Source organism: Silene latifolia, chromosome 1 (genome assembly GCF_048544455.1).
Source record: "Silene latifolia isolate original U9 population chromosome 1, ASM4854445v1, whole genome shotgun sequence".
In the NCBI taxonomy this organism is placed as follows: Eukaryota; Viridiplantae; Streptophyta; class Magnoliopsida; order Caryophyllales; family Caryophyllaceae; genus Silene; species Silene latifolia.
The window spans coordinates 39,826,624-39,843,217 of NC_133526.1; the positions used below are offsets into that span (position 1 = coordinate 39,826,624).

General features: G+C 36.4%; 2 protein-coding genes across 2 annotated transcripts; one reads left to right on the top strand and one right to left on the bottom strand.

Annotated features, from left to right (window-relative positions):
* Window positions 1-1,089: 1,089 nt before the first annotated feature.
* LOC141604183 (uncharacterized) lies at window positions 1,090-7,334 on the top strand. The gene is made up of 8 exons (XM_074422951.1): window positions 1,090-1,280; window positions 1,792-2,004; window positions 2,172-2,363; window positions 2,438-2,638; window positions 3,049-3,129; window positions 3,922-4,039; window positions 6,329-6,421; window positions 6,917-7,334. Exons 1-8 carry the CDS (start codon window positions 1,176-1,178, stop codon window positions 6,988-6,990), a joined length of 1,077 nt encoding a protein of 358 aa, XP_074279052.1. The 5' UTR covers window positions 1,090-1,175; the 3' UTR covers window positions 6,991-7,334.
* Window positions 7,335-8,185: 851 nt separating this feature from the next.
* Window positions 8,186-13,767, bottom strand: LOC141604199 (alcohol dehydrogenase class-3). The gene is made up of 9 exons (XM_074422952.1): window positions 13,613-13,767; window positions 13,345-13,481; window positions 12,482-12,528; window positions 12,075-12,400; window positions 10,641-10,723; window positions 10,470-10,545; window positions 9,495-9,652; window positions 9,249-9,410; window positions 8,186-8,470 (listed from the first exon to the last, which is right to left on the bottom strand). Exons 1-9 carry the CDS (start codon window positions 13,647-13,649, stop codon window positions 8,354-8,356), a joined length of 1,143 nt encoding a protein of 380 aa, XP_074279053.1. The 5' UTR covers window positions 13,650-13,767; the 3' UTR covers window positions 8,186-8,353.
* Between the last annotated feature and the right edge of the window lie 2,827 nt (window positions 13,768-16,594).

A 16,594-nucleotide genomic window follows, 5' to 3' on the forward strand; every position in this document is an offset into this window, starting at 1 on the left:
ATAACTCAAACGAGAAAATTGAGAGTTATTGATTTTCTTTCTATAAAATCTCATCAAAATACCAATTCATATTGTCTTATTTGATACCGGGTTGTCCAAACCAACATTACCCGTCCTTACAAAAGTCAGTTTTTTTATCTCTCTGTAATTTAGAGTATTTTATTGGAATTGTGTGTCTGCTTTTTCCTTTTCTTTTTGTTCATGTATTTATATTTAATAGTCTTAATTGGAGGTGTCAATTCAATTAATTAACTTGATAATTTAATTAATGATGTTATTGTAGGAGGTATGTATATATTAATGCGATCCTAACATGGATGTGCTTTGAACTTCGCGTAATTATTTTGCATACCCAATAAGAAATATTTTTACGAGACTAGCATAATTATCCATATTGTACGAGTTTTAGGATTTTGACGGGAGTATTTATTTAAATTCTATATCTATATGTGTACTTACTATTAGTGAAGTAATAAGAAGGTTATATTTTTGTAGAGAAAGAAAGGATAATGAATGAAAAGTAATCACGCGATATATTTCGAAGTTAGGAGGTTTTTAACTGCATATGGAGTAGAAAATAAATTTCAATGCAATCATATATGGAAGGGTGACTTCTTTTAATGTTTTGTTTTATTGGTAGCAACTTGTACTCATAAATCCTTTGAAAACAGGGGACGACAATGGAGCGCAAATTCATGTTCCAATACTTCTATGGCGTCAAGATTGTCCATAAGACCAGAAGTACCCGAAAATTCAATTTGACGGATTGTATCCTCGCTTCAAAACAACCAAGCTATTCACATTTTGGTTTGCGTATCATCCCGAATTAAAAATTTGGAGTGTATTAAACTTTTGTTTTAAAATATCGCTCCCTGAGTCGTGTTCATTTATTTACCTTTTTTTTTAAAAAAAAATATTTGTGAGTGATTTTTTAATTAAAATTAAACAAATGATTGAGAGAGAGAGGAACTACTCCATATAAGATATTCACAAATTAAACACTTAAACACGGTCAATTGTTAACGATCCCGTGATCTTCACGGACTCCAAAACTAGTTTCTGATTTTAAACCCATGAGAATAACAATGTACCAAACAAACGCCGTCTAAAAAAACTTGAATATTAAGCCGAGTAAGGCCTAGACTGTCTGGTTGAATTGGGCAGAAAGCAGAGAAATGGCGCTGTGGTTGGAACCAGGGTCGGAGCCTCAAACAGAGAAAGAGAGAGCTGATTTGGACGCCATTTCTGCCCTTAAGCAGTCCTCTGCTATTGAACTCAAGGTTTTCTTTATTTCACTTTTCATCTTCTGCATCAATTACGATTATGTTCATGTTGAAATTTTCTTTATAGTTTATCGGCTTATGATTCATTGCTTTTAATACTTAATAACGAGCGGACGTGAACTAGCTTAGTTGGTAAAGTAGAGGTAGTACTCATGACCTGGGTTCGAATCCCGTCAGCATCAAAACCCCCTTCCCCCTTATGGCTGTATTCATTCTGCAGTATACCTTAAAAGAGTAATTCTGTTTAATGGAACCCTTTGTATACTGCAGTATGCTCAATTGGCAAACTTGTGTTGTACCTAATTATAACCGCGTAATGATGTTGGTGAAGGGAATATGAAAGGGAGTTGAAGGGTAGTCGTTTTCCTTCATTATCCCGTAAAAGTTACCTACAATTCTACTTGCTCGAGTTGTTACAGCTGTGCGTGCAGTTTCATTTGTTGGTATGACAAAAATTCCGCATTTCTATGCTTAGTTTATGTATTCAGATGTTTTGCTGTTTCTCTAGGAGAAAGGCAACGAGTATGTTAAGAAGGGAAAGAAGCATTACGCTGATGCTGTAGATTGCTATACTAGAGCTATAAAGCAGGATGCTTTGGGTGAAGAAGAGACATCAGTCCTATTTTCGAATAGAGCTCATGTTAATCTTCTATTGGGTAACAATAGGCGTGCCCTTGAGGATGCTGATCAGGCCATAAAGCTCAGTCCGACAAATGCAAAGGTTCGCTATCTTCAAATTTGGTAAAACCCAACATCAATTGACCATAAAAGTCGAGCAGAAACAATATAAATGGGTTGGAGGGAGTATACGAAATGTGTTGGGTTGGTTATTATTATGCCAATTCTAATCAACATTGTGCTTGGTCTTCTTGGTCTTTTGAATGATAGGCATTTTATCGTGCTGCTAAAGCATCATTGATATTAGATTTGCCAAGAGAGGCTATATCGTATTGTGAACAAGGACTTGAGGTGTCTCCTAATAATGAAGATCTTAAGAAGTTGGCGAATCAAGCTAATGCGAAGATAGCTGAACGTGAAAAGCACAAGGCTGAAGCGTCCGAGGCTTTGATAGCCTCTAAGGTTAGTTACTACTTTTGCTCAGAGAAGATAATAATTTTCAAATTTGATATTCATGATATTTTTTGATTTTGCAGGCGCTTCTTTCTGCAATTGACAGTAGGGGAGTGAAAGTTGGCAAGGCAATGTATAGAGAACTTACTGGGATTAAGAAACCATATCTGGACAAGAACAATATTTTACACTGGCCTGTCCTGCTTTTGTATGCGGAGGTTATGTCGAGTGACCTTATCGAGGATTTCTGTGAGACAGACATGTTTTCATCCCACCTTGATATGATATCCTTTGCTGCATTCATCGTGGTGCTATTAGTATTTTCATGGCCTGGTATTAATATAGCGTGTGGTGGTGTATGATGGTATATGGATGATATTCTGTTGTTATTTTTGCATGGATGTTTCGCTATGAATTATTCAACATTGAAATGCAGATTTGTTGGTGTCCAGATTTCTAGGAGTATCTGTAAATACTATATATTAGAACTTTTGCAATGAGTGTAGTCACTTCTGTAGCCCATAATCCGCGACAGCTCAAGAATAATCAAATTTGTTTGAGTGCCATGTCCTGGCTTTGTATCTAATAATTGAGGTTTCCTTGTAGTTGTGGATGCTTCATGATTCTTGTGATGAGTTTATTTGGTTGTCTTTTTTACTCCTTCAATATCATGTGGTCTCCTTAACCTGCAAACATGTTTTCAGAAGATTCTCCACCACTTTCATGGGATAAGGATAATGCATACACGCGTGAAAACATTGAACTATACTTTGAGGTAATATACGTTTTTCCTTTTTTGACATTTGATGTCCCTGCCTCGTGAAGGAGATCTCGTTGTGTGAGAAAAGCTAAATCTTGATGTACCCTGTTTGTTGTGGTTGTAGATAAGCGTAGGCTTGTTTTGTCACATCGCTAGTAGTACGTCAAAGTATACATCAGTTGCATTCTGTTTGAACACTTTGGAGCCAAGAAAATGAAACAATGGTAGAGTAGGGTAGTCTTTAGGTAACTTGGCATTTACTAAGGCTTGTCCAACCTATAAATTTGAAGATCTTTTTAAATTTAAGAATAAATTGGTATATGTCTATTAAGTTTTTCTAAGGCTATCCATATATGTTGATCCCTTCCCCACAACTACATTCAAATCAAATATAACTGTGTTATGTGAGTCTTACTTCATATAGGTATCAGACGTCTAGAGTTCAAAGTTTTAACCTCAATGACTTGACCTATGAATAAGATTGCAATATATTTGAACTGTGCTGAAACGTTGGCCCATTATTAAATGTTGGTTTGAGACTTCTCAGAAGCTGTCGTCGCAGCCTGCAGTTATTGTGGCCTAGATAGCATAAGGTGCTCCGGCCAAGATTTAGTGTCATGGTTGGGTCTATGGCATGACAGTTAAGAATATGGGACTTTTATACCACCAAGAAAAGTTTTGATTTACGATGATATAGGTGTATCATTACTTGCCCATGCTTAATGGTCCACTTATGGTTTTGTGGTTTATTTATTTTTCCTGATGATATTTATATCTGCAGTAATGCCTATATCCTTATATCTGTAGGTAGGGTCATTAGTATGCTTGTCGAAAACAGAGATTTTGCAAAATCTATTAGAGGGCACCGCTGCTGCAAAAAGCATTGATGAAGATAATACTTCTTTGGATCGTTGGAACCCTGCAGGTATTGTGTGACTTAATCAATGCTCTCTGCAAAATCTATTAGAGTGTCCGACCTTTCTGATAGTTTGTACATTATGTCTTGCATCAACTGTATCTGTTTTGCGACCTTAGTTGTTTTCTGTCAAAAATTGACATGGTTGGACTATTTTGCCCCTAATCATCTTGGGATTGAGATTTCGATGTTAGTGGACTATTTTAGCCTTGAAAGGTTCCGACCTTTCAGTTTTGGTGCCATACCCGTGTATGACATGACACTCGAGGATATGAGTATGTAATCCTAATTGTCGACTTACCAATCCAAAAATTCTAAAATGAGCCAAATATGATGGAAGTAGTGGTGGGGACGGGTATATGAAGCATATAGTATGTTTTTGACAATTTTAAGGCTTGTGTTTTTAGACAACTCTCCATTTCGTTTTAATAAAACACTAAATTATTTCATTTATACGGAAAAGTTGCATAAAATCACCTATTAAAATCAATTTTGTGCAAATAACTACCCAATATAATTTTTCTTTCAAATAATTAACTAATAAGCTGTGTTTTCAGCCATTTTGGTATCATTTTATATGTGATTTTCGGCCATTGTATGGGTTTTTCCTATACTTTGTAAAGAGGAAAGTAAGATCATTTACACTCTAAAACTTGGGCAAAATCCCTAAATTGAAAATATCACATAAAGTTGTTAATTTAGATGAATTGGTATCGAAATTAATACAAGCATAGATTTTAAGGTACTCCCTCTCTCTGAGTCTCTTTACATTTTCCATTTATGGGTGTATGAGTCAATTCTTTACGTTTCTTTTTTGTAACATGTTTTCCCTTTATTACATACCAAAAAAAACCCCTATAAATCCCATGTGCAAGTAGGTTCTTAAAAACTAAAACTTGAAAGAAAAAACAAACGGAAAGAATTCATCGGGATGGAGGGTTATTTGAAAGAAAAGTTGTAATTGTTCTTTGCAAAAACGTGATTCTAAGTACTTGCGTGTAATTTTTCTTGCACTCGTATTCTCGTTCTATGATGGGGTTCTGCTTCTCAAAATTTGAGTTGATATGTACCAGTTTACCAGGATATTCCCTGTTTTCACCAGGTCAATAATTTACGTTTGCTTTTAACACATTAGCCAAGATAATGAACAAAAGTAAATGTTTACCTTCTTTGATCCTTTCCCTTCACCACCAGACGGTTACCCATTTCAAAATTTCAGCTCCTTTTGGGCTCTTTCAAGTCTCATCGCAGCGTCAAACCTCACCATCATATCATGTCCACGGTGAAATTCAATTATGTCATCCCTTCATCAATCTCTTCCATTTGAGCTTATCACTCAACTATTTTACGTAATATCCTAATATCCTCAGTGCCATCTACTCTTCTCTTGCCTCAATTTTACTTCATCTAATTGAAATCCAAATATGCCTGTGTAATTCAAAAATCAAATATTCAGACCTTTGTATAAGGCAGGCTTCTTATGTGTCTCCGGAATCAGACTTGTTAGAGATAAATCAAGGCTGGTCGAAGACTCGAAGGTGCCTCCAGCCATGGTTTGCTGAGGATAGTTGTGTAGGCACGGGTCGCAGAGACGGGGATCTGAGTAGGCAGTTGTTTTGTTATGAGTCTGAACTTGGATTGTCGAATTTAATAGTGGAGGCACCACTGAATGGGTGGCGGTCAGTAAACCTGTGTCAAAAACTGACTCAACCGAAAAAACCAAAACCAACTTATAGCTCAACCCGAAATACCCCGTTTTTTCCACCCAAACAAGAAAGACACCTGAATCTAAAAGACAGTAAACAGTGGGTCAAAACCCGAATCGTAGCAGGTTGGCCCGTTTGACCCGTTTGGTAAAGACAACCTATATACCCGAAAATAGAAAATATGTAACAGGTATTGACTTTCAAAATTAGATCAAATGTGTGTATATTTGTTGAAAAACATTGTTTACCACCACATGAATACTCGAATGATTACCATATAAATTTAGTTAGTGCTTTTCATGTACGTGTAGCTAGTGATCCACTTCTCCCCAAGGTAATCTGTTACTCGCATATGGGGCAATGATTCCTCCATCACCTCTTTCTACACTCCACAACCATCACTAACAACCAATATGCTCCTACTTCTTGTTTCAAGCTCTATTTCTCCGGTTACCTCCATCCCAAGTGAGCCCTAAGGAATACATTCAGTCTTATATTTACCTTCATTCCTTCACCGAGGTTATAGTTGTTTCCTTAATATGTTGTTTTGAAGGACGTTTAGACCATCTTCAATCTTGTCATCCTTTTCCAGGCAGAGATCCTTCCAGATGGGTTAAAGTAAACGAGAAAAGGACGCTTCATGATGTTTTGAAGGAGCCAAATCTTGTCATTCCTGAGATACCAGGTGTGTATATATGCCTCTTATCATGACCTCTTTAAGAAGATTAAGCACTTCGGTAAAATCAAAGGCAAAAAAAAAAAATCCCTCTATACTCTGATGCCTTAGGATATGATATTTCATTTAAAGGACATTTGTGTTGTTCTCCGCCTCATTGACCTATGTTTTGGAGTTTGGACACACTTCTAAGTTCTAAGTTCTAAGTTGTCAAGAATTAAGAATTTTTTGAAATGCAAAAATTATTTAATACACAGCAAGGTATTGAAGCGTCGTATAAATTTATCAAAACCTGCTTTGTGATATCTGAAAACACTAGTGACTTGGTAAAAACTTACAATTTAGGTCAGCACAATGAAAAATAACACAAACCTCGGACCACAAAATTGGAAATTTTCTAAATATAATCTTGATGGTGTATCAATGCAATGGTATAGTAGTGCTTCAAATTGCTGTAAACTGTGCCTCTAAATCCCACTGCTAATTGGTTAGCTGTATGTGCAGTTTTCTACGTCGTGTCAAAACGATCCAGCTTCTACAGCAAGTTCAAGAGCGGCAAATGGGCAATCCCCGCATAGGCACGCGACAGTAGTTATTCAAAATTTCAAATAGGTCGAAGTTGCTCTATGTCTGTGAGGTTTGGACAACAAGAACTGGCTACAAAACTCCGGGATAAAGAAGAGTTGACAACTACGAATTCACCAATTGCTGTTTCGGGCGAACGATCTGATTTGTTCATCTTCATATGGATTGAAGTACTGCGACATACTTTGGTTTAGGAAAGAATATGTAAACTTGTAGTAGAATGGGAGGGAATACTTAGTATCGTTTAGGAAAGTTCAGTAGAGTAGGGATGTTTGGTAAAACAGTGTATCGTTGATGAAAGTCTAGTAAAATCATACACCTTTTATTAGACCATCTATAATAAGAACCTTCCTCACATCCCATATGGCATATACTTAGAGTTGGCATTGGGCCGGCCCGCGTGCCGGCCCATCGTGCCTTCATCAAAAAATGGCCCGGCCCAGGCACGGATATTGGGCTGGCCGTGCCGTGCCGTGCCTGGCCCACTCACCCAAATCCCCGCCGCGGCCCGCTCCTGGCACGCTCAATTTCGTGCTCGGGCCGTGCCTGGCCCATGGGCTAATCGTGCCTAGCACGTGGGCCGGCCCAATAACCTTAGTATTTTTTTTCTAAATACACTTTTATTTATATAAATAATGAATATTAACGATTTAAATATATATTTTATTAAATATTAATGTACTTGATGTCTTGATTAGTTGATTGCTTGTATTTTTAATGTACTAGATTTAATTAAATAATTTAAAAACGATATTAAAAAATGGAATTTAATTAAATAATTAAGAAACGGGCCAAATCTCGGGCCGTGCCGTGCCAGGCCCGCCGTGCCTGGTTCGTGCCGGACCCTCCGTGCTTGGGCCGTGTCGTGCCTAGGCACGGGAATTTCAAAAAAATGCAGCCGCGGCCCGCCTCAAACCCGTTCGTGCCGTGCCCGTGCCATCAGTATTATTCATCCGTGCCGTGTCGTGCCCGTGCCGGATTCGTGCCGTGCCCGTGCCGCCCGCCTTAGCCCGGCCCAGATTGCCATCTCTACATATACTACACCAAGTGCCGCTATGGAGATGCTATTACCATGAAAACAAAGTTCTTGAAATACTAACATCATTTATTGCTTATAGACGGTTTTTAAATATGCGGATAACAAGATGGTACTAAGAGGTAATGCCACCATTCAATAGCGCTGAATCATGCTCATGAAACTGTATCTTTTCAAAAAGGAAATTAAGCTTCATAAGATCCAAAGACAAACATAAACGACAGCATATGACCGAAGAATAGAACAATAATGAAAATCACAGATATATATAACTCTAGCTTTATTCTTCATCATAACGCCGAGAGTCCAATGTAACTAGTTCATTCATGCACTGCTAGAACGCAGCGGAGGCAACCACCTTCATGCATCAAATCAAAAGCCTTGTTGATGTCAGTAAGAGACAAATTGTGGGTAATGTACTCATCAACCTTGATTTCCTGCATAATACAATCGGAAAAACAGGAGCTAGCTCAATCTCTAATCTATTAGTCGTTGCTATTAACCATTACCCAAAGACCCAACACATTTTTCTAACTCCATCCCAATCAATTGTTTACCTTTTCCATCTAGGAGTGCCAGTGACTATCTCACCATTTCCAAATAATTGAACATGAATGTCCAAGGATAGCCATTTAGTTTGCGTTCATATAGGTCCTACACTCCTACCAAAGTAATGCTTCAACATTACTTTTGTGACAAGTTTGAATATTAATATGAAGATGGTCTCAGACTCTCAGCATAAAATTGTCAAAAGATTGACCCATACAGTGTGGTAGTTAACTAGTTATTCCTTGATTTTGGTTTTTAGTGGGTTACTGGGTCGTAAGGAAAGCAAAATGTCTCACTAAACACACAGCGGCCATTAGATACATTCTCAATTTTAGCACATGAGTAAGACCGCATACGTCCAACCCCACTTACCCCACGATTTAGGGGAGCTCTTGAGGCTCGTGAGTCGTGAGACAATAGGGTAATGTTGTTGTTCTTGTTGTTAATGGGTACTAATTTATTGGGCTGGACTCACATATTAATATGAGAACGCCGCTCAAAAGGCTAACGGTGCCTCAAAGGCTCCTGTTTATGCGGAGACAAGTGGGGCCCATGTATGGTATCCTTAGTTCCTTACCCTTGTGTAGACAACACAGAAATTGTTTTCAAATGACCCGTAGTAAAAATTGTCATTCTTTCCCTTAAAAAAATGCACAAGGAACTTGCCTTCTTCATGTACTTCTCCACTAGCCAAGGTACTTGAGATCGGCTCTTGAAACCACCAAAAGCTGTTCCCTTCCAAACACGGCCGGTAACAAGCTGGAAAGGGCGAGTAGATATCTCCTGGCCAGAGGCTGCGACACCCACTATAACAGATGTTCCCCATCCCTGCACAATTTAATAGTCAGCAAATTTTAGTCAAGCTAAAGTAAAATTCCCATAGTTAAGCTGTAAAATTATCCCGAAACTCACTTTGTGGCAACACTCCAATGCTGCCCTCATCACAGAAACATTGCCTATGCATTCAAAGCTATAGTCAACGCCACCATCTGTGAGATCCACAATAACTTGTTGTATAGGCTTGTCATGATCTTTTGGATTCACAAATTCATTAACCCCAAAGTTCTTAGCTGCAGAAAAAAATATGACGACCACGAAATATGAATTAGTGAAGCAGTTCCACTGTAAAACATCAAGCACAAGTCTTTCCCATCCCAATATAGCCGGAGACTAGCTAGTCTTTGGTTTTGGGACATAACTGAATATAGTAAAATGGGTGACTACATTTTATGAACTCATATTGTGAAGTTCTTGCCCGTCGTTGCAACTCTTGGATATTTTCATGTCTCTATAGGGACTCCATGAGTTTTCACTACAAACGCAAGGCTATGTACAACTGACCTCTCTACGCAACCATAAGAAGGCATATTTAAGGCATTTGGGCAATGTCTAAAAATCAAGGATGAGGAACCTAAAATTTGCATAAAACTGATGACTACTTGTTTGTTATGCAGCAAAAATATAAATGCACGCACTACGACGACGACGACGACCAACAACAACAACAACAACACAGTGCCTCAATGGCTCCCGCAAATTGCGAGGTAAGGGGGAGTCGGATGTACGCAACCTTACCCTTGTGTTAGCAACACAAAGAGGCTGTTTCCGAATGACCCAAGATGAAAATTGCGTCGAGAACTGCATCGAAGGACCGCCACTTCACAAAAGAAAGAAGAGCAGCCACTTTAGTGAGCCATTTTGATTTATTCCATTATAATCCATAACCAAAGAGTAATGAGTCTTTGGCTCCATTGGAAATATGGAAACGTTTCGACGGGAATCAATAAGTCATATAATTGATATGCGGCCATATTAGTGAGGGCAGGCTGTTAAGGGCATAAGTCACAGTTATTATTTCACAAGGAGGGAAGGGCTTGATGAGATTACCAACGTCAAACTTCTTAGGATCAATATCTACACCAATAATCCTTGAAGCGCCAGCAGCTTTAGCACCTTCTGCAACCTGTTTGTAAATTACCCAATCAAGCATTACTTTGAAAGAGAAAAATTACATACTAAGAAATTAACCATTACTCCTGGGACTTTGGAATAACTTACAGCTAGGCCTACAGTTCCAAGACCAAAAACAGCAACATTGGACCCAGGCTCCACTTTTGCAGTGTTCCAGACAGCTCCAAGACCTACAGAGATAAAAGTTGATGTTAAACAAGATGTCTCTTTCGACTATTTCTTTAAAAAAAGTGAATGGTGGGGTGGCTCTTAAGTAATGTTGCATTATATTCAGAGTGAAATTCTTAATAGCAAAGAGAGAAGACTTTGTGCATTGTAATGACGAAATAAGAACAAATTAAAACGACGTGGTGTGCAACAAACAAAAAGCTTCTCCATGTCAATAGGTTGTCTACATTTTTCAAAATATGTGAGGGGGATTTTGGAAAGTGAAAACAACCTGTTGGATTAGAGTGAGTAGAAGCCAAGAAGGTAAGCTTCAACAAGAGTCCATATAATGTCTTTCCATAAATTCCACCACCAACGTAAGAAACAGGTTAAACAGTAATTTTAACATGGTTCACCACCAAAAAAAAAAAAAAAAAAAAAAAAATCATTCCAGAATTAATGAATTCTGGTAATTTTAAGTTTTTAACAACAAAAATTTAATACTTAGCATGCAAGATATAGAAATGGATAATGCTAAGAAAATTTTAAACTCGCTAAGCTTAACCCTTTCTTTGGATACGAAAATGGAGGGGAAGGAAGAGGAGGGGGGAAGAGAGGGAGAGGTTTCCCCTCCAAAATCCAAATCTTTCCTTTGTAAGAGGGGAAATAATTTGCCTTATAGGAGAGAAATGGAGGTCCATGTTCCCTCCCCTCCAAATCCCTCCACCCCTATTTTGCTACCCAAACAAAGAAAATATTTACTTCCAAATCCCTCCCCTCCCCTCCCTCTCACTCGAAATTCTTGTTTTCAAACAAAGCCTTAAGCTGAAAACATTTAGCCTCTTACTCCGTATAATAACTTCGTTACACAAGGGAAAGAAAATGACAAAATTGTGAGCTCCTAAACTAGTGCCCATCTTCCTACTAATCTTTTTTACTCTTCACTGAAAAACAGCAGATTTTCCATTGCACTTGTCTTTTTCCACAGAAACCAACCACGAACAAGAAAAAGGCAACAATCAAACATATGCAAATTATAAAGTAAACTTTCTGTGACTTTAGCAAGCAGAGGAAAAACTTCAATAAAATGCTTAAACTCCCAGCTATCTGGAACCAAATAAAACAGGGAATGGAAGTGAACCCAATTGCATGGCTGTTGTCAAGAATAGCCTATACAGCGTACTAAAAAATCAGGCACGCTTATAAAAAAAAAATCACGTGCACAATATCCATCAGTCGAACTCGAACATTAGGTAGTCATCTCAATTATAGATCAGCAGAAGCATTACACAATCACAAAATGTAGACCCTTTAAACCAGACTTAAGGAAGCAAATTACGATAGACGTCACTTGCAATTTACAGTATCCCTTACCAGTAGGTACACCGCAACCCAGAAGACAAACTTTATCCAATGGAGCTGTTGGATCAATTTTAGCTACGCTAACATCATGTACCACAGTGTACTGACTAAATGTTGAAGTTCCCATGAAGTGATAAATAGGTTTCCCATTGACAGAGAAACGACTCTTGCGGTCACTCATCATAACTCCAACTCCAGTAGCTGCCCGGACCTTTCCACAAAGGTTTGTTTTACCCGACTTGCAAAACTTGCATTCTTTGCACTCGGCTTGGTAGCATGGAATAACATGGTCTCCAGGTTGTACATCTGTGACACCTTCACCAACACTCTCCACGATCCTGCATCACAGAGAGTCAGAATTCATTACAAACGGAAAGCAGTCACCAAGTGAAATGCACAGGTTCACTTGACTTGCATACCCAGCAGCTTCATGACCAAGGATGCATGGGAAGAGACCTTCAGGGTCCTGCAGGAACATAAACAAGTTTTGACAGATTAGTGACAGACTCACATACAAAAATTGCGAAACATATTTTACAAGTTTTATGTACTCCGTATTACTCCCTCCATTTTTTTTTCTTTTCTTCCCATTTCCTTTTTCACAATCTCCAAGACAGCACTTTGACCGTAATTTCCGACAAGTAAACATTACTTTTTTTGGTCGAAAATAATATTTTGTGAAAGATGGTTTGATAACAAATGTAAATATTTTAATTTTATGTATTTAAAAAATTTTATTCTCCAATATACTTACTTTGTAACTTTGACCTCCAAAAGGCAAATGGGAAGAAAATAGGAAATGGAGGGAGTAATTAGCAAATACTCCCTCCATCCCAATTATATTGTCTTACTTTCTATTTTGGGTGGATTTAAGAAAAGCTAATAAAATGAAAAGGTTGAGTGATTTGTAGTGTAATGGATAATAGAAGCCGTGTGACTGATAACACCATTGGAAACGGTCTCTTTTGAAAATTTGTGGAGAAGGTTATTAAAATACATTTGCTCTTGGCCAATTCGTAAGAAAATGTGAGCTGCATATGATTAAAAATGGACATAAATGTAAACATCTCACGCGGTGCCATCAGATGATATAGTATTTTCCTCAATTTTGCTCTTTTCTCAATTACGAGTATACACTATACACTCATTATAGACCATACCAGAATTGACAATGCATTGCTCCTAAGATCTAATCCTTGAAATAGAATGCTCCGTAACTTTAACGGAATAAAAGCAAGCGAGAATAGGAAAAGTTTAAAAGGAAAGGGGAAAAGGGGGAGACCTTGCCACTCCAAGTGTAGGCATCAGTGTGACAAAGGGCAGTGAAGAGGATCTTGATTCTAACTTCACCAGCTTGTGGAGGGCCCACTTCGACATCTTCAATCACCAATGGTTTGTTGGGTTCCCAGGCCACCGCAGCTTTTCATTTCAATTTAATTGGGTTTAAGCAGATCACACACCATCAATCAATCAATCGATATATCAAAAATTAACATCAATTTTGATATTGAAATGTTTTAGAAAGTTAAGGATTTAAGTACAAGTATTACCTTTGCAAGTGATGACTTTGCCTTGAGTGCTCGCCATTGTTGTTGTTTTGTGGTTTTGTGTGGTGATTTGTGAACGCAAGGAAATGTTTGGTGCTGGTATTTGTATTGTAGGACTAGTTTAGTACGGGGTGTGAGTGGGCTTCGCCGCTTCGATGCCTATGTCACCCGTAAATCTAACCTCAACTAAATAAATGGATCGCTAATTTAGGGTCAAAATCGTAATTAAAATTATCGAAATCCTAATCCCCTATTTAGTAATCTCACCATTTTTTCCTCCAAAAATCATCTTTATAAATAAGGAAGCTAATAACAATTAATTGTATTTGCTAAATAAGGAACTAATAATCAATCAATACTATATATTAAATCCAGAAACCAAGGGACTTCAATGTAATTAAATAAAGTTATACAAATTAATTATACTATATAGTTTTAAATCACTAGCACCGTGTGATGGACCCGATTAAGGGATCTCAATACAAATATTATATAGTTTGGGTTAAAATTAAATTATATAGAAGCTTGGTAATTTTCCTAAACAATTGTAAGAGACTAAAACATGGTCAATTTCCTTAAAATAAAATAATTAATTAAGATGGTCAATTTCCTTAAAATAAAATAATTAATTAAAATGGTGCTTGGTAATTTACCTAAATATTTATAGAGACTAGAAGATGGTCAATTTCCTTAAAATAAAATAATTAATTAATATAAACATGCACACTTATGGTATTAATTATTATCATCATAAAATTATATATTAAATTTAAAATCTATGCAATTTTACTAAACTTTATAGTTTATTAGATGTATAGAGATGTTAATTATTTAACATACAAAAATATAATATAAGTAGGTTATAAATAATTCAAGTTAGATTCCATAATATATAATATTGCATAATTCTTTCGATTTGATTTAATGCATATATGTAATATATTTATATAAATATATAATCCTCTTAAAATTACATGCCTAAGTAGTAAAAGTAATTTCGTCAGTAAAGGAAAGAATTGTAGTAACATTGGATATAATTATATGATAGTAATCACTCATTTGAATAGTAAAAGTAACAATATTATCAGCGAGATTAGTGAAAGTGGTAGAAACAACAACGGGAGTAGTGAAATAATCAATATTAATGCGGCAATAGTGAAAGTAACAATAATTACGGCGGGAGTAGTGAAATTATCAATATTAATGCGGCGATGAGTGACAATAAATAATAATTACTAAGGGAGTAGTGAAAGTAACAATGATTACGGGCAAGTAGTGAAATGTTATTACCATTGTTTCATTAATAAGAGTAAAATATTACTAGCGAGAGTAGTGAATTTGTCTCAAAAAATTAATAGGAAGTAGAGGTAGCCCGGGCGAAGCCGGGCACCAATACTAGTTATATTTTATTCCACTAACTTACTTTTTTTCATTAAAATTAATCTTTTCATCAAATTATATTATTTTCACTAAATCTAAACTATAATATTTTAATTAAAATAAATTAAATTTTATATAAAACTATAAATTGCTAAATATATTTATACTGTTATACTATTATTTGAGAATAACTTAATCCATACTATAAAACAAAACTGTAAATCACTTTTATTACTTTCGTGACAAAAAAAAATTAAGAGAAATTAAAAATTGAAATTATTAGCTTTGTGATATAGAAAAAATATTTTGTTTAAAATACATTTCAGCACATAACTCAATTCTCTTAATTAATTATCAATTACAACTATTTTTTTTCAAAGCAAATACAGTGACAAGAAATATGAACAATTAATGAGATACCACTAATATAAGTAATTTATTAAAAATAAAAAATACTCTATATACCGTGCATTTACTACACAGGGGTCTAAACTAGTTTTTCATTATTTATCGTTAATGGCTGTGATAAACTGATAATGATACGTTTTTTTTCTTACTATGTTACAGCGGGAAAACAAATACAGTAATTTTCCTTTTAAAAAAAAGTTGGACATGGAATAGTCACGTCAAAACCCAGACGTAGTCTATGCCCGGTGGCCTCAGGCCCAGACATGGAGAGCCCACTTTCGAGCCTAGGTTCGAACGTGGAACAGTCACGTCTGGCCTAGGTTTGGGCGTGATTATGATTTGATTCATAATCTAATTCGTTCTAATTCGTTAAATCTAAATTCTAATTTATGAAAAATTGGGCAAAACTAAATCACCCACATTGTCAATGTTTTGTTGTTGAGAGTTTATGATGAAGTCGATTCATTGTTAACAGAAAATTTTACGTTTCAAAGCAGACTTTGATTTTAGTGAGATGTTAGTATCTAGGAGAAAGTTTATTAACTTGTCGACAATAATTAGTAATTTGTCGACGACAAATAGCAATCGGGCTTACATATGCACTTTGTGGGAATTAGTTGGTTGACATGATTTTGATAAACCAGTGGGCTGATTCTCCTGTTCTTGTACTTTGGCAGGAAGGTTTGACTATTTCGTATGTTTTGAAGAACACAACACTGGTTACCTAAACTGAGCTTCGCCTTCTGGAGCCGGGGCCATGTCTAGACTAGTAGACTGATAGACTCTACTCATCTTTCATTGTAAGTTCATAATTCGTTTGGAGGAAGAAATAAGAGTGAAACTGAGCACAACATATGTGACTATATCAAAACTGTCTTTATAGCTCCCTTTAAACCAGCATCAGAGAAAGCAGGAGAACAAAACGGAGATAAAAAAACCATCACAGCAGAAAATCCGAAACTTCTCACCTGGACAATTCACATAATAAAAGAAAGTTTCACAATTCATAAACGATGCAAGCCAAAAATTAAAACAAGTCATTCAGACTAGTCTCTGAATCCCTGAATCCCATTTACCTTCCCAAATGGCCAAATCGCTAGATATATATATATATATATATATATATATATATATATATATATATATATATATATATATATATATATATATATATAGTGTTGAGATCAAATGAGTCCC

Excerpts from the sequence above, each read along its gene's own strand:
- LOC141604183 (XM_074422951.1), top strand. The coding sequence starts at position 1,176 with ATGGCGCTGTGGTTGGAACCAGGGTCGGAGCCTCAAACAGAGAAAGAG. Across the intron at positions 2,005-2,171 it reads TCAGTCCGACAAATGCAAAG|GCATTTTATCGTGCTGCTAA; the intron begins GTTCGCTATCTT and ends TTTGAATGATAG. Across the intron at positions 4,040-6,328 it reads GGATCGTTGGAACCCTGCAG|GCAGAGATCCTTCCAGATGG; the intron begins GTATTGTGTGAC and ends ATCCTTTTCCAG.
- LOC141604199 (XM_074422952.1), bottom strand. The coding sequence starts at position 13,649 with ATGGCGAGCACTCAAGGCAAAGTCATCACTTGCAAAG. Across the intron at positions 10,724-12,074 it reads GGGTTGCGGTGTACCTACTG|GTCTTGGAGCTGTCTGGAAC; the intron begins GTAAGGGATACT and ends TTATCTCTGTAG. Across the intron at positions 10,546-10,640 it reads TTGGAACTGTAGGCCTAGCT|GTTGCAGAAGGTGCTAAAGC; the intron begins GTAAGTTATTCC and ends ATTTACAAACAG.